This window comes from Pongo pygmaeus, chromosome 19, assembly GCF_028885625.2.
Source record: "Pongo pygmaeus isolate AG05252 chromosome 19, NHGRI_mPonPyg2-v2.0_pri, whole genome shotgun sequence".
NCBI lineage: Eukaryota > Metazoa > Chordata > Mammalia > Primates > Hominidae > Pongo > Pongo pygmaeus.
In genome coordinates, this window is record NC_072392.2 from 98,419,391 (window position 1) to 98,443,016 (window position 23,626).

Consider the following 23,626-nt stretch of genomic DNA (forward strand, 5'->3'; position numbering starts at 1 on the left):
GCAAGGTGGCGGGCGCCTGTATTCCCAGCTGCTTGCGAGGCTGAGGCAGGAGAATGGCATGAACCCAGGAGGTGGAGCTTGCGGTGAGAGGAGATTGCGCCACTGTGCTCCAGCCTGGGCAACAGGCTTTTTCTTTTTTTGAAAAAGAAAAAGAGAAAAGTGAGTGAAATGACCCAAGACTACACAGTAAGTTACTAGAGAAGCTGGTGGCATCTTAGAAATACAGAGTTTATGAGAAAAGTTTTAAATTTTTAATGAAAAAGACTTAGAACAATGTCTTATTTACATGTAAATAAGAAAAGAAAGCAGAATCCCCATATCCTCTTCGAAGGAAGGGAGACGGGAGGCCATTTATGAGAAGAAAGTCCATATAAACCCCATTAAATACAAGCTGGATCTAAATACTTCCAAACAGGAGTACAGAGCAGGTGAGCAGTCTCCATTCATCCCATTGAGCTGCTGCTTCAGATCAGATCAGCAACTGAAAGTGAAGAAAGAAACAGATTAAGGAACAATACAAACAAAATGAAAATTTGTAACGTAAATTTAATTAAAACCTCACAACAGACTTCTCAAAACAAAAAACAGGCCAGGCATAGTGGCTCACGCCTGTAATCCCAGCAGTTTGGGAGGCCGAGGTGGGCGGATCATTGGAGGAGTTCGAGACCAGCCTGGCCAACATGGTGAAACCCCGTCTCTACTAAAAATACAAAAATTAGCTGGCTATGGTGTACGCGTCTGTAATCCCAGCTACTCAGGAGGCTGAGGCAGGAGAATTGCTTGAACCCAGGAGGCAGAGGTTGCAGTGAGCCGAAATCGCGCCACTGCACTCCAGCCTGGGTGACAGAGCGAAACTTCGTCTCAAAAACAAAACAAAACCACAACAAAAAACAAACTCAAGTGCCCCAAACTAAGAATAGGGAAGTTCCCTCTACAATTACAGTAGAGCTGGACGATTTCCTACCGTTCATAGGCATCTCATCAATCTGAGTGGAATAGTACTGCTCGATATCTCTGAGGATGCGGATGTCGTCATTCTTTACAAAGTTAATGGCCACACCCTTCCGGCCATATCGACCTGATCTCCCAATTCTTCAGGAATAAAACAATATTACAGTTAGTATATACAGCAATCAAGATTTAGTAAATGTGTCACAGAAGTGAAGCCAATGAGCGCTTGCACCCTACCTGTGTATGTATAATTCTCTGTTATTGGGGAGATCGTAGTTAATGATGAGGGACACCTGAGGGACGTCCAACCCCCTGGCCCAGACGTCTGTAGAGATAAGCACTCGGCTGCAAAACAGAAAGTGTGTTTGAGGCGATTAAATTACTCATACGAATGTGAGACTGGACTTGCTTCCATTGCTGATTTTAAGGAATCCCGGCTACAAGTCCAAAATATATGAGATTCTCCTCTCCCACCAGTCTGTCTGCAAACATGAAGCCTCAGGGACAGCACCAGAAACCCCTGTGCAGAGGGGCTGTTGGTGGATTTAGTTACTTCGGTCATGTGCTCCATCAGATTAAAAAAATAGACATCTTTTACTAGACTACCTTTAACTTGTTTAATCGGTCCTAAACCAATAATTGGGAAAAATACTTTACTTTTGCCTAGCAAAAAATTAAAAACAGTAACTTTGGCCGGACATGGCGGCGGCTCATGCCTGTAATCCCAGCACTGCCGGAGGCTGAGGCAGACGGATCACCTGAGGTCAGGAGTTTGAGACCAGCCTGGCCAACATGGTGAAACCCCATCTCTACTAAAAATGCAAAAAAAAAAAAAAAAAAAAAAATTAGCCATTCCAGCTACTCGGGAGGCTGAGGCACAGGAGTCACTTGAAATCAGGAGGCAGAGGCTGCAATGAGCCAAGATTATGCCACTGCACTCCGGCCTGGGTAACGAAGTGAGACTGTCTCAAAAAAAAAAAAAAAAAAAGGCGCACACATTTGTTAAGCTGACCACACAAGGTGGGCAAGGAAGGAAGTCTGATTCAAGTTCAAATGAATGAAACCACCCAATCCATGCTTTCTGACCACCGTGGAATTAAAGTAATCGAGACGATGAACAGAAAACCCCTACTTACTGGAAAAGAAGACACACGCTTGTAACCAAGGTGACCAACCTGGCTAGTTAAGGCTAGTTATCACCTCGACCTAAGTATTACAAGAGCACAGCGGACCCCTCATTAACTAGAAGGTTTTCTGCTCACCCGGGGCCTCAGCTTTCAGAGCAGAAGCTTGTCATCCCCCCAGGTGTGGGGCCTGCACTTAGGCAGTGCATACGAAGTGCTTAGCACACAGTCTAGCAAACCCTGACCCGCAGAGCCACAGCGTAGCGGACCCACCTGGCGCCTGACCGGAACTCCTTCATGATGGACTCTCGCTCTTTCTGGGGCATGTCTCCATGCATGGAGGACACGGTGAAGTTGGCTTCCCTCATTTTCTCCGTCAGCCAGTCCACCTACAAATCCAATCAGCAGATGCTACTGCAAGCTCGTATACCAAACCAGAGATGTGCATTCGGGATTTTACCCCCATCATTTGCAGAACCAGTATCAATATTCATAAGGTAACTGCTCTTAAAACTCAGAATCTTCCTAACTCCATGTACAAACTTTTTCCCAGAAAATGTTGGGGTGCACTCACAAAACCCTCTTACTTTTCTCCATGTGATGACTCTATGGGGGGAGGGGGCCAGGTGTGCTCATTCCCATTTGAAATTTGAATTCCAATCTTGTTAGAATGTAGCCCAACTCCTTTCCTTTCTCAGGAAAGCAGCCGAGAGTTCTCAGGTCTGCCTCCACATTACCATCACCTGGGGATCTAAAACTACTCAGGCCTGGGTTCCACCTTCAACCAGTGAAATCTGAATCTTTAGGGTGGCTGATATCGCTGTTCTGTAAATAAAGTTTCAATGGTCACAGCCACGTCTGACCGTTTGCCTACTGTCTACAGCTGCTTTTGCAAGAGACCACATACCCTGAAAGCTTAAAATACGGACAAACTGGCCCTTTACTGAAAAATCTTGATTTACGTCATTCAGAGACTCAATCTGCAATTTCCCTTCAGCACATGGAGGCTGTGCAGTGCCTCTTACCTTTCTTTTGGTGTTGCAGAAGATGACCGCCTGAGTGATGGTCAGTGTGTCGTAGAGGTCACACAGAGTGTCAAATTTCCACTCTTCCCTCTCCACTGCCACGAAAAACTGCTTGATGCCTTCCAGAGTCAATTCATCACTGAAGGACAAAGACAAATCCTGTTACATCCTCATCCTTCCAGCTAGGACTTGAGGGTGGGCCAAGCCAGGATCCAGGGAGACCCCGGTGGAGAAGGTCACACCGTGATATCTGGTACAGCCCCAGCAGCCCCAGCCCTGTCCTCCATCCCGTCACCACTTCCATCACACAGGCCTCCATTCTGTATCCTACTTAACATTTCACAATGTGCACCACATGGAATATGATTCTAAACAAAACATTGATAAGTAAATACAGTCACCTAATTTTTAAATTTAGAATTATTGGTTCAAACCACAATGAGTATTATAAAAGATGGGTTGTTTTGTTTTGGTTTGTTTTGTTTGAGACAGGGTCTTGCTCTGTTGCCCTGGCTGAAGTGCAGTGGCACAATCAAAGCTCACTGCAGCCTCAGCCTCCTGACCTCAAGCGATCCTCCCACCACAGCCTCCTGAGTAGCTGGGACTACAGGCATGTGCCGGCCCTACCTCGCTAATTTTTTATTATTTGTAGAGATAGGGTCTCCCTATGTTGCCCAGCCTATTTGGTTTTTCAAAACAGGAATTTTAAAAGATTGCGTGCTTTCAATTCCTTTACACTCAGGCAGGAGGATAGCCTGAGGCCTGGATTTTGACACCAGCTTCAGCAATACAGCCAGACTCTGGCTATAAGAAGTTTTTGAAATTACGACATAAAATCCTTTATAAATGTGGCCCAGTGTTTTAGTAAACTTGACAAGAGGGGCTCCTACCGTTTCACCAAGATGCGGATTGGGTCAGTCATGAACTTGTTGGTCATCTCCAGAATCTCGTGTGGCAGCGTGGCACTGATGAGAACCACCTGTGTGGCTGGAGGCAGGTACCTGTATACATCGTAAATCTGCTCTTTGAAACCTGGGACAGGGAGCAAGACAGGTGAGGGATGTTTAGGGCGGCACACCCAGAAATGGAAGGTGCACACCCAGTGTTCCCACTGGGTTAGAGGCAGAGTGGTGATAAGGTATGTTTGACAAGAAATCTTATTTTTACAGAACCAGGCCACATCCACGCGTTCTCTCCGTCCCTACTCCCTGCCCACCGGAGTGTTATCTGGTTGAGGGAATCTGGTTTCCCTTTGGTGCTTCTTCAATCTGAAGTGCTCTAGGGATCAAGAAACCCACCCCGAGAGTCCTAGATACCAAATAAAAAGCAATAGAGAGGCTGGCCTGAGTCACCCACAATGAATAAATAAATAAAATCAAGGTAGGAATTTTTTGTTCATAATTGCCACCAAGGCACAATTGTTTTTCCACAATGAAAACACTATTCACATTCAGAACATTCATTGGCTATCTGTTTCAATTTTACACTGTGAAAACTTAAGAACTAAGAATTATGTCACTAGAAAAGTAATTCTTTTGTTACTCATACCTTTATTCAACATTTCATCAGCTTCATCCAAAACCAACATTTTGATAGCACGTGTCCTTAAGCTTCTGCGACGAATCATATCTATAACACGAGATTTTGAAATAATTACGACAAATCATATCTATGAGATTTTGAAATAATCACACCCGAGGCTCCCAGGAAAGAGCTCATCATTCCACTGGTCTCAGCGTTCCAGAGACCTTCCCTCCACCTCCTGCAAGTGACCCAGGTGCAGAAGTCTACCATGTGGCCTACCAAATCGAAAGCTGTCCTGTACCATTTAAGCGCTTCTTACAAATACTACTCGCAGCACCATTTTTAGCGACAAAAGTGCTTACCAAAAACACGCCCTGGAGTGCCCGCAACAACATGCTGTCCATAATCCAACTTCCTGATGTCTTCACCAACATTGGTGCCTCCAATGCAGGCATGGCACTGGACATTCATGTAGTCACCGAGAGCAAGCAGCCCCTAAATCAAAGCACAGGTTCATGTCCAGGGTGGGAGAGAGAAACACCCACGTTTTCCAAAAAGAAAGACTGTTCCTCCTCCAAGATGATCACCAATTATTATTTATGCCATTATTATCTAGAAACCACAAAATTCTCCTGCTCTTTTCTCTGACAACATCCAAGTTAATTTTGCTGTTTTTTTTGTTCGTTTGTTTTTGTTTTTGAGATGGAGTCTCGCTCTGTGGCCCAGGCTGGAGTGCAGCAGCACAATCTTAGCTCACTCCAAGCTCCACCTCCCGGGTTCAGCCTCAACTTCCCGAGTAGCTGGGACTACAGGCGCCAGCCACCACGCCAGGCTAATTTTGTTTTTGTAGTTTTAGTAGAGACAGGGTTTCACTGTGTTAGCCAGGATGGTCTCGATCTCCTGACCTCGTGATCCGCCCGCCTTGGCCTCCCAAAGTGCTGGGATTACAGGCGTGAGCCACCACGCCCAGCCTGCTGGTTTCTTATTACAAAAGCTATACCATTAACAGAAAAGAATATATAAAATTCATAATCCCATCCACCAAAGAAACCGACATTAACATCTTAATATACATCTTTTTAAACATACTTCTTTATACTATGTAAGTATAAAGTGGGTACAATTTATATTTTTTGAGACAGAGTTTCACTCTTGTTGCCCCGGCTAGAGTATAATGGCACAATCTCAGCTCACTGCAACCTCTGCCTCCCGGGTTCAAGTGATTCTCCTGCTTAGCCACCCGAGTAGCTGGGATTACAGGTGCCCACCACCATGCCCAGCTAATTTTTTGTATTTTTAGTAGAGACAGGGTTTCACCATGTTGACCAGGCTGGTCTCAAACTCCTGACCTCAGGTGATCCACCCACCTCAGCCTAATTTATTTTTATTAAAATTGATTTTTCGCTGAAAAATCTACATTTCTAAGGCTGTAAAAAAACTACTGAGAGCACACAAGCCACACCAAAAATGACTTAATACAAACCAGCAATTTATATAATGATTCATGGCAAAATGTTAATCAGGAAGAAAATTTTGAGGTATCAGAAAACAGGATTGGATTAAATAAGTAAGTCAGTGTTTCACAACTAAATCACAAAAGCAGTACTTGCAAATCGGACACCGCTATCTTTAGCCATCTCACCTTCTGGATCTGCACAGCTAACTCTCTTGTGGGAGCCAAGATCAAAGCTTGAGTTTCACGAACCTGGTGAAATAATTTATCAGAAAATAGAGAATCCTCAGTATTATCAAGGTGGACTGTAGTAATTCACACTCAGATCTATATGAGAAATAGTATCTCATATTAATCATACTTCTCATCTCTTACAGAGGTTAGCAAATATTAGTGTCATTTAAATTGCAAATCCAGCAATAACTTAATGTGTCAGGATCCTCGTCCGCAGACAAGCGCTTCCTCTAGTTAAATAGAAAATCATGACAGAATATTAGTTAGTACAAATATTAGTATACAACTAAGACTCTGTAAAAATTTGCTGAGTCAATACATACTAGAAAATTTTAATTGTACTTTTTGAACACTGTAGTTACAGAAGAGAAAGCAAGTATTTCCTAGAATTACAGAACAGTTTGTTTTAAGAATGGCAAATTACCTGAATATCCAAACACTGGAGGACTGAGATACTGAAGGTGGCTGTTTTTCCTGTGCCGGACTGAGACCTATTCAAGGAAACAAGAGCAGTGGGATTAGAGGGAGGACAGGCCACACCACAGCTGCACTCCAAGGCCTGGGCTCCAGAGGCACTTAGGTACCTTCTTCCAACAAGCCCCCGTACCCAATAACATCTTAATTGCAAGGAGGCAGGACTCAGGCCCAGTGTCACAGCTTGTTAAGTGTCCATGAAGAGAGTAGATATGGCTTCTGCATGGGGGCAATGGAGCCACAGACTCTGTAACTTCAAGAGGCGTTTCACAGGTGTCAGAAAAAGGAAGACTCCCCTTTATCTAAATACAACTCTTTTCCTTCTAGGATTTTGGACTTTCTCCTCTAAAGAAATTTTTGTGTAAATGAGTCTTTTTTGAAATTAGGCAAACGAAGAATAAAGCTATTAAAAGAGGATTTGTGGTGCTAGGAGATATGGCTATATACAAGTCTTCATCCATAGTTCCTGGCTCACAGCTCCCATAGCCCTTGTTACCGTCTTATTAAATTGATGGGTCTGTTAGGCCTCAGGAAACAATCTTTCTGACCTTCTGCCCTCCTTTCACCTGCTCCACAGCAGGGCTCTAATCTTCCCTGCCTTTCAGATTGTGAGTCATAAAGACCCTCATTTCCTGGCGTGGTGGCTCAGTCAGGCCTGTATTCCCAACACTCTAGGACGCAGAGGCAGGATTGGTTGAAGCCAGGAATTCGAGACCAGCCTGGGCAATACAGCAAGAGACCCCATTTCTAAACAAAACAAAAAACTAACTAGGAATGGCGGCACATTCTGGCAGTCCCAGCTACTTGGGAGGTTGAGGCGGGATGATTCCTTAATCCTTGGAGTTAGAGGCTGCAGTGAGCTATGACTACACCACTGCATCCCGCCTGGGTGACGAAGTGAGGCCCCATATCTTAAAAAAAATGTTTAGGCCGGGCACAGTGGCTCACGCCTGTAATCCCAAGGCTTTGGGAAGCCAAGGCAGGCAGATTGCCAGGAGTTTGAGAGCAGCCTGGGCAACACAACAAAACCCTGTCTCTACAGAAAATACAAAAATTAACTGGGCATGGTGATGTGTGCCTGTAGTCCCAGCTACTTGGGAGGGTGAGGTGGGAGGATCGCTTGAGGCTGCTGTGAGCTGTAATCACACGACTGCACTCCAGCCTGGTAGACAGAGTAAGACCCTGTCTCGAAAAAAGTAAAAAATTTAAATTTCAAATTTTTTTTTAAAAAAGCATTATGGTATTATCCCAGAAAAGCTCCTGCCCTATTCCCTTGTTGGGGAAAGAATGCTGACCTCATGGAATTTTCCATAAAAACCCAAGAGGACTGGGTTCGAAGAGCTTCTAGATGGCTGAACACAGACAGTGGAACACAAGGAGGTTCCGGGAGGTGACCACCCGCCCCTTGGAGGCTGCACCCCTCCCCCCATATCTGTATCCTCTGCAGTACCCTTTATAATAAACCACTAAATGTGTTTCCCTGAGTTCTCTAAGCTGCTGTTCCAGCAAATTAATCCAACCTAAAGAGGGGATTGTGGGAACCCCAACTTGAAGCTGCTTGGTCAGAAGTTCTAGAGGTCCGAACTTATAACTGGTGTCTTAAAAGAGGGTAGTCGTGGGGACTGAGCCCTCGACCTGCAGGATATGGCCTATCTCCAGGCAGGTGGTGTGAGAGTTGAACTGGAGGACATGCAGCTGGAAAACCCCCACACCTCTGCTCACAGAAGTCTTCTTCTGTGCTGATGATTGTTGTGGTGTTGTGAAAGCAGAGGAAAAGCACAGTCTGTTCTTCCGAAATTGTGTTATATACAATTCCACATGCCAGCAAACCACTAAGCAAAGCTGGCTAAGAAAATGAAAGCCTTGGCCGGGCGCAGTAACTCACGCCTGTAATCCCAGCACTTTAGGAGGCCAAGGAGGGTGGATCACCTGAGGTCAGGAGTTTGAGACCAGCCTGACCAACATGGTGAAACCCCGTCTCTACTAAAAATATGAAAATTAGCCGGGCGTGGTGGTGCATGCCTGTAATCCCAGCTACTTGGGAGGGTGAGGCAGGAGAATAGCTTGAAACTGAGAGGCAAAGGTTACAGTGAGCCAAGATGGCACCACTGCACTTCAGCCTGGGCGAGACTCCATCTCAAAAAGAAAATGAAAGCTTTCTACAGTACAGAACACAAATTAAAAAAATGATTAAACCCTGTGGCTAAAGTCAGGGAAAGTGTTGGAACTGAGTGTGTAGAAGCTGAGGGAAACAGTCATCCCAGAGCATCTAACTGCACTGCGCTGCCCAAATTTACATCCAGCTGCGCCGCACCCCAGGACGACTTACTGTGCAATGACATCTCTGCCTTTGATGATCTGCTTGATTGCTCGTTGCTGGATTGCTGATGGTTTTTCAAAACCTGCAAATAAAAACAAAAAATTAGCTCTCACCACAATGACAGCATAGAAACCCTGTTCTGTGAGCTCCTCAGGGGCAGACATGGTTTGTTTTTTGAACCTGTCCTCCAGCCTAACCCAGTGTTCAACATAGCAAGCTCTCAAAACCCAGGGGCTCAATGAATTGGGCTGAGTGGATTTCTACACTAACATGGGATGTTATCTGTAAAGACAAATCTCTATTTTTAAAAAATCACCAAATTGTAGAATATAGAGATACCAGTTTTGTTTAAAAAAAAAAAAAAAAAAATCTGGGCGTGCAACATCTGGAAGTATAAGTGCCAAAACGTTCTGGCAGTTACTGCAGTAGAGGGGTGGAAAGAAGCTTACTTTTTACTCTAATTACTTCCTTAGGTTTGACTGGATTACAAACAACCTATACTACTTTTTAAATTAAAAAAAAAACAACAAAAAACAGGAAAGTCACTGTAGCCATTGTTCTCTCCTACTAGCTAGCATTAAGTTTGTGTGTTGCTGACAGGTCTACAACTCCATTTAACCTGCGTGGGTCACACTGCAAGGTGTCCTATGCTGTTCTCCTGTCTGGATGCAGCTCACTAACTACACCATCTCTCCTGCAAAGCAACTACTACACCAAAGGGTGAGGCTATTTTGAAGAAGAACCACGTGTTTTTCAAGTAAGTAAATAAAATTTTATATACAAAAACTCTATTTCAATTATTTTTTGGTAGTCTCTTAAATGTAGCTCTGCTCAGTTCTGGGGCATAGCGAAAAATAAGAAACAAAAGAAAATGTAGCAAAATTTCCCATCTTAACACAAAGGCAAATATAGCAGATGATTTAAACTCTTCATGAAGAGCAAGCACACAGATGGGAAACTAACAACAGTGTCTTAGGGCAGAGACGGCCTGAGTGCCAGGAAACCAGGTGGGGCTGTCAGCCTCACTGTGAGGCTGGCTGAGATGCTTTTTCACCACCCATCCTCAGCAACTTCGCTTCACTTTGTCCAAACTGTTGTGGCATCAAGAACTACAGGATAAGGCCAGGTGGGGTGGCTCACACCCGTAATGCCATCACTTTGGGAGGCTGAGGCTGGTGGATCACTGAGGTCAGGAGGTCAAGACCAGCCTGGGCAACATAGCAAAATCCCCTCCCTACTAAAAATACAAAAATTAGTAGGACATGGTGGCCCACGCCTATAATCCCAGCTACTCGGGAGGCTGAGGCAAAGGAATCCCTTGAGCCCCAGAAGTGGAAGCTGCAGTCAGCCGAGATCATGCCACTACACTCTAGCCTTGGCAACAGAGCAGGACTGTCAGAAAGAAAAGGAAGAAAGAAAAGAAAAGGAAGAGAACTACAGGATAAAAAATGTCCCTGTCCCAAGCATTAAACACAAGCCATTTATCCCAGATGCTGGTCATTCCTATCTATGTGCCCAACCCCACCTCTTCTCCAGGCTCTCTCTCAGCTTCCTCAGATCTTTCAAACATACCAAGAGACAGCTCCTGATTCTGACTCTCTGGAGTGCTGCCTACCTAGCCAAATGTTTGCAGCATCAACCACCGGTTACTCAAAACACTCCAACTCTCCTTCTTCTGTCACGTTCAATCCATCAGCCAATGCTGTCAGCTCCCTGGTATTCCATTTTCAAGGCAGCACAATCCTCTCTTCCCTGAACTGGAGCAAAAGCTCCCAACTCTTCTGTTTCCTCTCCTGCCTTGCCTCGCCTCACCTCAAATTCACAGACACCCAGAAGAATCTTTAAAACTGTAAATGTGATCAATGTGATCGTGTCACATAGCTACTTAAAACCTTCCAGTGGCTTCCCACTAGATTTCCAAATGAAATTCAAATTATTCGTCACCCTACACGTCTTTTCAAGATGTGGCCCCTGACTAGCTCTCCAAAATCCCACCACAGGGGACTTCTTTCAGTTCCTGGAATGCAGCTGGCTAAGGGCTGCAAGGCCCTGGCACCAGCTGTTCCTTCTGCCCCAACTGCTCTTCCCTCTTCTCATTAACAGTCTCCTTCATCCAGACCTCTGCTCAAATGGCACCCCCTCCTGCGAACCCCCTTACCTCTCTGCTTTACTAATTCTCTCCTCCTTCCCAGTCCCACTCTATTCAATTACCCCGCTTCAGGTTCTTCACAGCAACAACCACTGCCTGGGCAACCTGACAGTATGCTTTCCCCCCAAACGAAATTCAAAACCCGTAAAGGCGCAAACCCATCTGGTTTACCGCCAAAACCCCAGTACCTAGAAAAGCTAATAGGTAGAAAACAGTCATCTGCTGAATGAACGACGCTGAGGTGCCACGAAGCGGCTGCAGCCCCCGACGGACCCAGCGCCGAGCTCTGCACAGGGGACACACCGAAAGCGCCGACACAGCCAGGCGTGAGGGCGAGGACGGGGGTGGGGGTGGGGGTCGGACGTCACTGGCCTCCGAGCCTCGACCCTCACCACGACCTCCGGAGCGCAGGGCCGGCCCGGGAGTCACCAGTCGGGCCCTCAGCCCCCAGCTCGCCCCAGGCTCGCCCCAGGCTCGCCCCCGACTCGCCCCCGACTCGCCCTCGCTCACCGTAAGCGTAGATGCCCCGCAGTAGGTCCTCCCGCAGGCCCATGGTGTCGAACGTGGGGGTCACATCCACCTCCTCGCTGGTCTCGAACTCCACTTTAGTCATGTCTTCCTCTTTGAGCAGCCGCTTTCGCGCCGAGCCCGAGGTCGCCATCGTGGCCGTGGTCGCCATGATTCAGAGTCCGTAGACGAGCCCAGCGCGCGCCACACCAGATCTGGCTGCCGCTTCCGAGAACTGAGCCTTAAGAGGGCGAAAGCGTGAGGCGCCAGACGTGCGTACGTGCGTACGTGCGTACGTGCGTGCGCGCGACGCGGCCACGCCTCTGGGGGACGGGGCACTCTTCGTCACGTGAAAGGGAACTGGGCGTTTGCCGCAGGGAAAAGTAAGGTGTTTCTGCTCTCGCGCAATATGCAGTTCCCGCGGGATCTCGTTGAGGCGGGGCACCCGGTTCTTTATAAAGGGTACGGAGTGGGTGGGACTTCTAAAGTTGGCGATGTTTCGTGGGGGTTGTGGAATTTTGCCGACTGGGGTGCTGAGGTTCTTTGAGCGGCGTGTGGACCTGAATCCCCTGGAAACAGGCTGCGGGCCGCGAGGGGCCTCCGCTCCGGGCGGGGTCTCCAGACAGCCACGCCTCGAATAAAAATGACGAGCACGGGTCCTCTGTCGGGCCCGCAGTGAGTGCACTGCGTCGCGGACCCGTAGTGGAGGCGCCCAGCTCGCCGGGGAGATTAGGGTAGAAACTCTCACGGCCGCCGGTGGTGGGCCCCGGCGCGGCGTTGGGCTCGGGCGGGTCTGCGCTGGGGAGGGCCAGGGCCCCTGACGCCGGCGTCCCTCTTTGGGGACGCGCCTGTGTGTGTTTTCGCCGTTTGCCTGGTGAGTTGGGGACAGGGTCTCGCTCCGTCTCCCCGGCTGGAGTGCAGTGGTGGGATCAGGGCTCACTGTAGCCTCCGCCTCAGCCTCTGGAGTAGCTGGGACCTCAGCGCGCGCCACCACGCCCGGCTAATTTTTAAAATTTTTTTGTAGAAACGGGGTTGGGGGACGGGGGAGTTAGGGTTGTCCTGGCTGGTCTTGAACTGCTGGGCCTCAGGTGATCCGCCTGCCTTGGCCTCCCAAAGTGCTGGGATTACAGGCATGAAGCACTGTGCCCGGTAAGCAGCTGTTACAAAGTAAAATACGCGCTGAGCCTGCAATTTGCTCTTAATGAAGGCCTCCTGTCAGTAGACGGTGCCAATAATGCGTGTCCTGCAGCGTAGATAACCCAGACGGGATCATTTTTTAATTGCCCAGCAGAACTTTAACCAGTTGCGCATCTTAACCTGCTTTTTGTTTGTTCGTTTGTTTGTTTTGAGACAGTCTGGCTCTGTCGCCCAGGCTGGAGTGCCATGGCAAGATCTCAGTTCGCTGCAGCCTGCACCTCCCGAGCACAGGCGATCCTCCTGCCTCAGCCTCCAGAGTACCTGGGACCACAGGTGCCGCTACTACGCGCAGCCACTAACCGCTTTCTTATCTGACACTTTAAGTGCTTCTACGTACCCAGCTCCTCTAATGCCTTTTGAAGCAGCTCCATCATCTTTGAAGGGCAGTTCATGCTGTTGAGAATCATGTTTTTAACTTTGGGAAAATTGTATTTCCACGAGCGCCAGCTCTGTCCTTTTTTGTTTTTGTTTTTTTTTTTTTTTTGACGGAGTCTTGCTCTGTCACCCACGCTGGAATGCAGTGTCGCGATCTCGGCTCACTGCAAGTTCTGCCACCTGGGTTCTCGCCATTCTCCTGCCTCAGCCTCCCAAATAGCTGGGACTACAGACACACGCCACCACGCCCGGCTAATTTTTTGTGTTTTTAGTGTAGACCGGGTTTCACCATGTTGGCCAGGATGGTCTCGATCTTTTAACCTCATCATCCGCCCGCCTCGGCTTCCCAAAGTGCTGGGATTACAGACGTGAGCCACCGCGCCCCGCTATTTTGTGTGTGAGTGTGAGACAGAGCCTCGCTGTGTTCCCCAGACTGGAGTGCAGTGGCGCAATCTTGGCTCACTGCAACCTCTGCCTCACCCTCCTGAGTAGCTAGGATTACAGGCATGCGCCACCACGCCCGGCTAATTTTTGTATTTTTAGTAGAGATGGGGTTTCCCCATGTTGGTCAGGCTGGTCTTGAACTCGTGACCTCATGATCTGCCCACCTCGGCCTCCTAAAATGCTGGGATTAGAGGCTTGAGCCCGGTCTTGTCCTTTTTTATGGTCACAAATCTGGCTTGCATCGCTGGGCACATCTTTAATCTACGGCTTCTTTCTAGGAGTGCTTGAAAGCTCTCCTTTTGTGAAGGTTAATTTTAGTTAAAACCAGAGCATCCTGGTCAGGCCCGGTGGCTCCCGCCTGTAATCCCAGCACTTTGGGAGGCTGAGGCAGACGGATCATGAGTTTAAGAGTTTGAGAACAGCATGGCCAAAATGGTGAAACCCCATCTCTACTAAAAAAAAAATACAAAAATTAGCTGGCCGTGGTGGCGGGTATCTGTAGTCCCAGCTACTCTGGAGGCTGAGGCAGGAGAATCTCCTGAACCCCGGAGGTGGAGTTTGCAGTGAGCCGAGAATGCGCCACTGCACTCCAGCCTGGGCGACAGAGACTCCATCTCAAAAACAAACAGAAAACTAGAGCATCCTTTTATCAAGAAGTCGGTGGATTGCAGTATTTCAAGGGTGAACAAGTAAATGCAGCCTTCTTCAAGAGTGAAGCTCATTCTGGCACCAGAATTTATCCATGACAGATAATTGACCTTCTGATAAACATTCCTTGTAAGGATGCTGGTGTTACCCAAAATATTAAATATTTATAAAGCTGAATAAAATGTAAGTTCTGATACCTTCCTCACTCTACAAAGGATCATTTAGTGCCTCACACGTTGCCAGGCCGTGCTCTAGCGCTTTGTTGTAAAATACACACAGATTTCAATGACTTAATGTAGGAGAAGAATGTAAAATACCTTGTTGACTAAAGAAAAACAGTTAAGCTTTTAAAGAATTAAAGTTAGTTTTATTCAGAAGCCTTACGGAGGACCCTACACCCTGGCCCCAGCCCAGGAGCTCAAGCAGTCCTCCTACCTCGGCCTCTGAAAGTGCCGGAATCACAGGTGTGAGCTGCCAGTCCTCACCTTGTTCAAAGTTTTAAAATCTAATCCACAAACTGCTTAGATTTGTTTCCTTCACATTTTTATGACTAGATGATCTAACATTTTACGCCATTTTCCTGGAAATGTTTATGCCAGATGTCCAAACACATCTTAAAGGGCTCTAACTTTTCTGGGGAGCAGTAGCTTTTTAGCCCAGAGTCTATGACAATGATGAGAGCTGCTGAGGTTTGGTGCAGTCTCTGGGTGAACGATGCTTTCTAGGGAAACGGGGCATAAAACACATGGACTCTCCTGCCTTGAGATTAATTGGGTGAGATGGACCTCTCCCCAACACACAAACATTGTGGGACACGAGGTGCTGGAGATGGGGCTGCTCACCCAGAGCTTAATGGGTCTGTCCACCTTTGTGACCAAGAGGTCTCTTTCTTAGACGCTGAGGGACCCTGGGATGATGAGGGTAAACCCACTTTTTAGAGTAGGAATCTCCAAACCCCAGGCCACGGACCAGTATCAGCACCTGTCTGTGGCCTGTTAGGAACCAGGCCGTGCAGTAGGAGGCGAGCAAGGGAGCTAAACTGAGCTCTGCCTCCTGTCAGCAGCAGCATTGGATTCTGAGAGGAGCGTGAACCCTATTGTGAACTGTGCGTGTGAGGGATCTAGGTTGTGCACTCCTCATGAGAATCTAATGCCTGATGATGTGAGATGGAATAGTTTCATCCCGAAACCACTACCGCATCCATCTCTGGAAGAATTTTTTTCCACCACCTGTGGAAAAGTTATTGACGTGGTTAGACTTTGTGTCTTCACCCACATCTCATCTTGAATTGTAATCCCATAATCTCTATAATCCCATAATCCCTATAATCCCCACGTGTCGAGGGAGAAACCAGGTGGAGTAACTGAATCATGGGGATGGGTCCCTCATGGTGTTGTCTTGATAGTTCTGTCGCGATCTGATGGTTTTATAAGGGGCCCTTCCCCCTTCACTCGGCACTTCTCCCTTCCTGCCACCTTGTGATGAAGGTGCCTTGCTTCCCCTTCACCTCCTGTCATGATTGTAAGTTTCCTGAGGCCTCCCCAGCCATGCTGAACTGTCAATTAAACCTCTTTCCTTTATAAATTACCCAGTCTCGGACAGTTCTTTGTAGCAGTATGAAAATGGAATAACACATTTGTTTTCCACAAAACCCGTCCCTGTTGCCAAAAAGGCTTTAGAAAACACAGTGTGGGAAGGTGGTGAATAGATGGGAGGAGACTCATGTTTTTGTCATGTAGGAGAGCAACAAGAGCTCCTCTCAGGAGAAGAGGTTTTTGCTGTGAAATATGGTGCGTGCTTTTCCATGGCCTACGTAGTGCTCAGCAGGCGCCCTAGCTTCAATAGGATCCCAAACCCCTCGTTCTGTTTATTGCTGGTAGGCAGTTAGGATGGCATCAGCCGTGTCTTGAGAACATGCCTTGTGAGTCATACACCAGATTTGTTAAAGTGTCGGCTCTGTGTAGCTCTGTTGTGCTATGCATAGCATCTACTTAAAAAATGAGAGCTGACAGCCCAGCTTAGCTTTCTGTCCACAAATCCCCTGCTTAAACTTCTGGATAAATGTTTCCGTTCCTATGGGAAACCTCCATTATCTCCATAAGTAGAGAATGCAGACAGGTATCTTTTTTCTTTTACTGATGGAGACACTAAGGCCCAGTGTGATAAGTTCAAGCGCCCTACAGGGAAAGGCACAAGCAGGCCAGGCTCTGAGTTCCCTAAACAGTAGCTATAGTGCCTGCCATTTGTCCCTGGCCCCCATGGTGTCTAGGAAAAGAGGCTCCCAGTCACCGAGGTAGACAGACCCCTATGCCTGGTCTCAGCATCCTTGGTTTCCACGTTGGGGAGGGAGACTACTCACCCCATTAAATGTGGCTGCCCCCGCTGCTTCCCTAACGCTCAGTAGGTGTCAATAAATAGTTGTTGGCTTACTCAACGTGTGGACCTCTGGGGCAAGAGAGAGGGAGGGACACAATGCAGTCCCAGCTGGCCAGGAGCGCTGTGAGCTCAGGAGGTTGCTGTGGGGGAGATGGTGAGGCAGGAATTTGGCAGGACTTGTTTCACAAGATACAGGTCACAAAGACCCACTGATAAAACAGGATGTGGTAAAGAAGCCTCCGAACTCCACCAAAAGCAGGATGGTGATGAAAGCAACCTCCGCCTGTCCTCACTGCTCCTTATATGCTAATTATAACGCATCAGCTGCTAAAAGACACTCCCAACAGCCATGACAGTCTCCAAATGCCATGGCCACCTCTGAAAGTTACCCTGTGTGGTCTGAAACAGGGAGGAACCCTCAGTTCCGGGAATTGCCCACCCCTTTCCCGGAAAACTCATGAACAGTCCACCCCTTTTTAACATATGATTAAGAAATTACCATAAAAGCCAACCGGCACCCCTCAGGGCTGCTCTGCCTATGGAGTAGTCACGCTTTTATTCCTTTACTTCCTTCATAAACCTGCTTTCTCTTCATTCCGTTGGCTCACTTTTGAGTTCCTTCCCACTGGAAGCCAGGAACCCACGTGGTCTCACAGGCTGAGTCCCACTTTGGGGGTTTGCCCTGTGACAATGGGAACAACCCAGTGGTCTGCCCCCCCTCCAGAGCTGACCTGTCCCTTTTCCTCTACCTTCATTGGCTCCTGGGAATCAGGTAGAAAAGGACGAGGTGGCTCATCTTGCCCAGGAAGCTCAGGGGCAGTGCTGCTGGGCTGCGCTGGGTTCCTGTAACTCATCACTGCAGGAGTTGATGTCCTAGATAGAAGTGACCTCGATCTGATCCAAGGGGCCATCCCCTGAGAGTGACTTCCTGCCAGAAGTCTCCACCCATCCGTAGATATTAAACGGTGAACACTGTTCTTTTCTAGGCACAGCCCTGCCAGAACCCAACTGGCTGGGGCAAGGCACCTTGCTGAGCGCTGCCTGAACTCACCTCACTGCTGTCTTGACTCTCAGACCCTGCACTGGCTGGACAGAGTCTAGCACATGTGCAGTGTTAACAGAAAAACCAAACCCTGTAAAAATGTTTTCAAGAGGGTTATTCTGAACCAATAGAAGTGACTGTGGCCTGGAAAAAACACAAACCCAAAAAGCCTTAAGTTGTCACAAGGTACCCAGGTAACAGTTTCTGTCAGGCCTCTGAGCCCAAGCTAAGCCATCATATCCCCAGGGACCTGCACGTATACATCCAGAGGGCCTGAAGCAGCTGAAGATTCACAAAAGAAGTGAAAATAGCCTTAACTGATGACATTCCACCATTGTGATTTGTTTCTGCCCCACCCTAACTGATCAATGTACTTTGTAATCTCCCCCACCCTTAAGAAGGGTCTTTGTAATTCTCCCCACCCTTGAGAATGTACTTTGTGAGATCCACCCCCTGCCCCCAAAAACATTGCTCTTAACTCCACCACCTATCCCAAAACCTGTAAGAACTAATGATAATCCCACCGCTCTTTGCTGACTCTTCGGACTCAGCCCGCCTGCACCCAGGTGAAATAAACAGCCTTGTTGCTCACACAAAGCCTGTTTGGTGGTCTCTTCACATGGACACGCGAGACAGTTTCCTTTTTTTTTTTTTTTTGAGATGGAGTTTCACTCTTGTTGCCCAGGCTGGAGTGCAGTGGCACAATCTCAGCTCACCGCAACCTCTGCTTCCCAGGTTCAAGCGATTCTCCTGCCTCAGCCTCCCAAGTAGCTGGGATTACAGGCGTGCACTACCACGCCTGGCTAATTTTTTGTATTTAGTAGAGATGGGGTTTCACCATGTTGGTCACACTGGTCTCAGACTCCTGACCTCAGTTGATCCACCCGCCTTGGCCTCCCAAAGTGCTGGGATTACAGGCATTAGCAACTGTGCCTGGCTGGTAACAGTTTACTTTTATACATTTTAGGTAAACAGGAGTTATAGGCAAAGACATAAGTCAGTGCGTCGAAGGTATACGTTTCATGTGCGTCCATGTGAAGAGACCACCAAACAGGCTTTGTGTGAGCAACAAGGCTGTTTATTTCACCTGGGTGCAGGCGGGCTGAGTCCAAAAAGAGAGTCAGCGAAGGGAGATAGGGGTGGGGCCGTTTTATAGGATTTGGGTAGGTAAAGGAAAAAGGGGGGTTGTTCTCTGACAGGCAGGAGTGGGGGTCACAAGGTGCTCAGTGGGGGAGCTTTTGAGCCAGGATGAGCCAAGAGAAGGAATTTCACAAGATAATGCCATCAGTTAAGGCAGGAACAGGCCATTTTCATTTCTTTTGTGGTGGAATGTCATCAGTTACAGCAGGAACCGGCCATCTGGATGTGTACGTGCAGGTCACAGGGGATATGACGGCTTAGCATGGGCTCAGAGGCTTGACAATACGTTTGGTTCAGCCTGAACGGCAGGATATCCCAGAGCAGAGGCTTACAAATCATACGTGGGTTTTACGGATTCTTTACTTGCCATTTGAGGGAGTCAAGCTATTATTTATATTACGTTTTGGGGGAGTCAAAAAGAGTTAAGCTATTGTCTAAAGACCTGAAGTAAGTAGAAAGGAATGCTAGAGTTAAGGCTGTTGTGGGGGTGAAGGCCTTTGTTATGTAAATGAAAGCTTCATAGGTTTCTAGCAGCCCTCCGAGAAAATGGATGGCAAATGTCTCTTTTCAGACTTTAAAGGTGTCAAGCTGTCAGCAAATCTCTCCTAGATCCAGGCAAGGCCTAGAAAGGGAAGGCCTGAATGTGTTAATGGACATTCTCTACAGATGCAAATTAATTTCCCCCACAAAAGACAGCTTTTTTTGAGAGGGAGTCTCGCTCTGTCACCCAGGCTAGAGTGCAGTGGCACGATCTCGGCTCACTGCAGGCCCCTCCTCCCAGGTTCATGCCATTCTCCTGCTTCAGCCTCCCGAGTAGCTAGGACTACAGGCACCTGCCACCACACCCAGCTACTTTTTCGTATTTTTTAGTAGAGACGGGGTTTCACCGTGTTAGCCAGGATGGTCTCGATCTCCTGACCTTATGATCCACCTGCCTTGGCCTCCCAAAATGCTGGGATTACAGGCGTGAGTCACTGCACCCAGCCAAAAGACAGCTTTGCAGGGCCATTCCAAAATATCTCAAAGAAATATATTTCACAGTAAAATATTTCGATTTCCGTTCTGTCATGTGTGCTCATCCAGAACCAGGTTGGAAAGGAAGCCATATTGTACCAGGTTAATTAAAAAAAAAAAAAAGTTTGACAAGGGTTTATGGTTAGTAGGGTGTGAATCAGCCTTTGCCTGCCATGGCCTTAGGTCTTGTTTATAATTTGGTATCTTATTGCCACAAAGAGTCTGTTTGATCAATCTTATCCTATTTTAACCTAAAAGAAAAACTTCAGCCTGTTGTGGGAAGCCAGGGACCCCGAATGGAGGGACCAGCTGAAGCTGCAGCAGCAGAACATAAATTGTGAAGATTTCATGGACATTTATTAGTTCCCCAAATTAATCCTTTTATAATTTCTTACACCTGTCTTTACTTCAATCTCTGAACATAAATTGTGAAGATTTCATGGACATTTATCACTTCCGCAATCAATACTCTTGTGATTTCCTATGCCTGTCTTTAATTTAATCTCTTAATCCCATCATCTTCGTAAGCTGAGGATGTATGTCCCCTCAGGACCCTGTGATGATTGCGTTAACTGCACAAATTGTTTGTAAAGCATGTGTGTTTAAACAATATGAAATCTGGGCACCTTGAAAAAAGAACAGGATAACAGTGATGTTCATGGAACAAGGGAGATAACCATTAGGTCTGGCTGCCTGAGAGCCAGGCGGAACAGAGCCATATTTCTCTTCTTTCAAAAGCAAATAGGAGAAATATCACTGAATTCTTTTTCTCAGCAAGGAACAGCCCTGAGAAAGAGAATGCATTCCTAGGGGTAGGTCTCTAAAATGGCCACTCTGGGAATGTCTGTCTTTTATGGTTGCGAATAAGGGATGAAATAAGCCCCGGTCTCCCATAGTGCTCCCAGGCCTATTAGGACGAGGAAATTCCTGCCTAATAAATATTGGTCAGACCGGTTGTCTGCTCTCAAACCGTGTCTCCTGATAAGATGTTATCAATAACAATGCGTGCCCAGTGGGACATGAAACTTCATTAACATTTTTTATTTCGCCCGGGTCCTGTGATCTCGCCCTGCCCCCATTTGCCTTGTGATATTTTATTACCTTGTGAAGCACGTGACCTCTGTGACCCACACCCTATTCGTATACTCGCTCCCCTTTTGAAAATCACTAATAAAAACTTGTTGGTTTTTCGGCTTGGGGGGCATCATGGAACCTGTTGACATGTGATGTCTGCCCCAGATACCCAGCTTTAGATTTTCTCTCTTTTGTACGCTTTCCCTTTATTTCTCAGACCAGCGGCACTTAGGGAAATAGAAAAGAACTGCCATGTATTAACGTTGAATTATTGGGCACGGGTTCCCCCAATATCAGCTGAATTAAATTTAAAGGAGTGTAATTGAGCAATGAATGCTTTGTGAGTTGGGCAGCCCCCAGAATCAGCAGATTCAGAGAGACTGCAGGTGGTGCCTCATGGTGAGAACAAATTTATAGACAGAAAAAGTAAAGCGACGTACAGAAATTGGAAGTGTTAGAAACAAATTTTTGGTGTCGCAGTGAAACCAGTACTCAGGCAAAAGTTTTCTCAGCAAGGCAATTTATGTCTATAGAAGGGCACTTCCTGCATACAAGGCAGAGGCAAAGGAGAGCATGGAAAACAAAGGAGAGCAGGAGGTTTTTACCTCTAATGCAGGCCCTGTTCCTGTGTCCTCCCCATGCAGGCTAGGGTAGGACTGCACAATCTAGGCTAATTCCGATTGGCTACTATTGACATAATCAAAGGAGGCGACGGTGGGCATTTGACAGGAAGGACAGGTACGGTACATCCTGGGATGTTTGGGCACAGCAGAGAGAGGGAAAGCTGATAGAAGAATGTGTATGATTACCTTTTAGAATAGAACAAAGAACCAGGAACCGAAACCCTTTGAAGAGGAACTATTTGTTCTTAATAACAGAAGTGAGGTACAGAAACAGCTGGATTGGTTACAGATTGGTGTTTGCCTTGTTTGAACACTCAGCAGTGTGTGAGTGGTTGAAGTACAGCTGCTGAGATTGTCCAAGACTCAGCTATTGTTGCAGGCACATACTCCTAAGTTAGGTTTTCAGTCTTGTCTACCAGGTTAGGTTGCAGTTCGTCCGCGAGGACTCAAATATATTAGAAGTACGGAGTCCTTCTCAGACCATATTTAGTTTGCTTTAACAAACCTCAATGCTGGTCAGTTGTGCCTGAACTCCAAAGGGAAGAGGCATAACGAGGCATGTCTGACCTCCCTTCCCATCATGGCCGGGAATTGTTTTACAGGTTTCTCTGGAGTCCCTTTGGCCAAGAGGGGGTCCATTCAGTTGGTTGGGAGTCTTGGGGTTTTTTTTGGTTTGCAACAGGCACTGTCCTTACTGCTGGATGAATTTAGTGAATGCACCTGCCCTCACAGAGTTTCTGTTGCAGAAGAGGACAAGACCAAAAACACAAACAAATAAGATAATTATAGGTTTGATAATTGCTGGGATGTAAATAAAATAACACAAAGTGGAAGAGAGTTAATGGGTTGCTGATTTACCTGAGTGGCTGGAGGTAGGCGCCACCTAAGTTGAGAGGAAGTGGCCACAGTGACATGCAGGGGTGGAGTGTTCCAAGAAAAGGGGATGGTTGAAAACACTAGAACAGTCATCAGCCTTTTTCCATTCCTGTAGCCCACACCGTAAGAATAAGGTGTGATGAAACCCAAAGGGAGGGATTGAAACCACTTTTGCAAAAGATTAACATTGAGAAAATTATGCCAGTGGAAAAGATTGGAGCTAACCACCCTCCATCTTGCCTTTAACCTCCAAACTGCCCTAAAGTCATTCCTCAACTTGGGCCAAGTTAATTTTAGGAGACATTCAGTTTAAAGGATAATAGCCTTCATTCAGTTTAGTGAGCTAAAACCAAGCCTTTGTAAAGCTCAAAAAGACCACCAAGTTAGGAGGACGAGAGGAGCGTGAATTCCGCTAAGGTATAGACGTAAACAATTCCCAGCCATTATTCCTGTGGTCATAAGATTTGCAACTTCCCCAATTACTCCTTCAGATAATTAGACTCTTGTAGACCCTAACGTTGGTCTTTTGAGAAGGCTTTTCTGTTTTTTCGCATTTCTCATGACCGATGGCCCCACCCAGACCCACTGACCTTCCTGTGGCCCCACCGAGGAGCTGACTGAACACACGCACACAAGAATCATGTTCCACCCTTCAGAATTCCGCCCCCACCAGTCAGCAGCACTCATTCCCTAGCCAACCCCTCCCCACAAGACTATCTTTGAAAACCTTAGCATCCAAGTTTTGGGGGAGGCTAATTTGAATAATAATAAAACTCCAGCCTCCCATTAGCCAGCTCTATGTGTATAAAACACTTTCTCTGTTATGATTCCCCTGTCTTAATCAATTGGGTCTATTTCTGCTGTGGGCAAGAAGAACCCATTGGGTAGATACACAGTGAGCGCAAAGACCTTGAGACAGGCATGATACTGGCACAGTTGAGGGACAGAGGACAGGGAGGTTGTAGCATAGCAGAGATGGGCAAGGAGCATGCGGTGGGAGGAGAGGTGAGTGGGGCCAGATCATAAAGAGTCTCAGAGACTATTGTTGGGGCCATA

At 47.1% G+C, this 23,626-nt stretch overlaps 1 protein-coding gene across 2 annotated transcripts; it reads right to left on the reverse strand.

Moving 5' to 3' along the window:
* Positions 1–228: 228 nt before the first annotated feature.
* Positions 229–12,639, reverse strand: EIF4A3 (eukaryotic translation initiation factor 4A3). 2 transcript variants are annotated; one of them, XM_054457826.2, is made up of 12 exons: positions 11,765–12,639; positions 9,115–9,187; positions 6,736–6,802; positions 6,267–6,329; positions 4,987–5,119; positions 4,649–4,729; positions 3,991–4,132; positions 3,101–3,239; positions 2,349–2,464; positions 1,189–1,296; positions 965–1,092; positions 229–481 (listed from the first exon to the last, which is right to left on the reverse strand). In XM_054457826.2, exons 1-12 carry the CDS (start codon positions 11,931–11,933, stop codon positions 465–467), a joined length of 1,236 nt encoding a protein of 411 aa, XP_054313801.1. In that variant the 5' UTR covers positions 11,934–12,639; the 3' UTR covers positions 229–464. The 2 variants fall into 2 exon arrangements, with proteins under 2 accessions (XP_054313801.1, XP_063512384.1); XM_063656314.1 differs by having other exon boundaries at positions 229–1,092; positions 11,765–12,005.
* Positions 12,640–23,626: the final 10,987 nt, after the last annotated feature.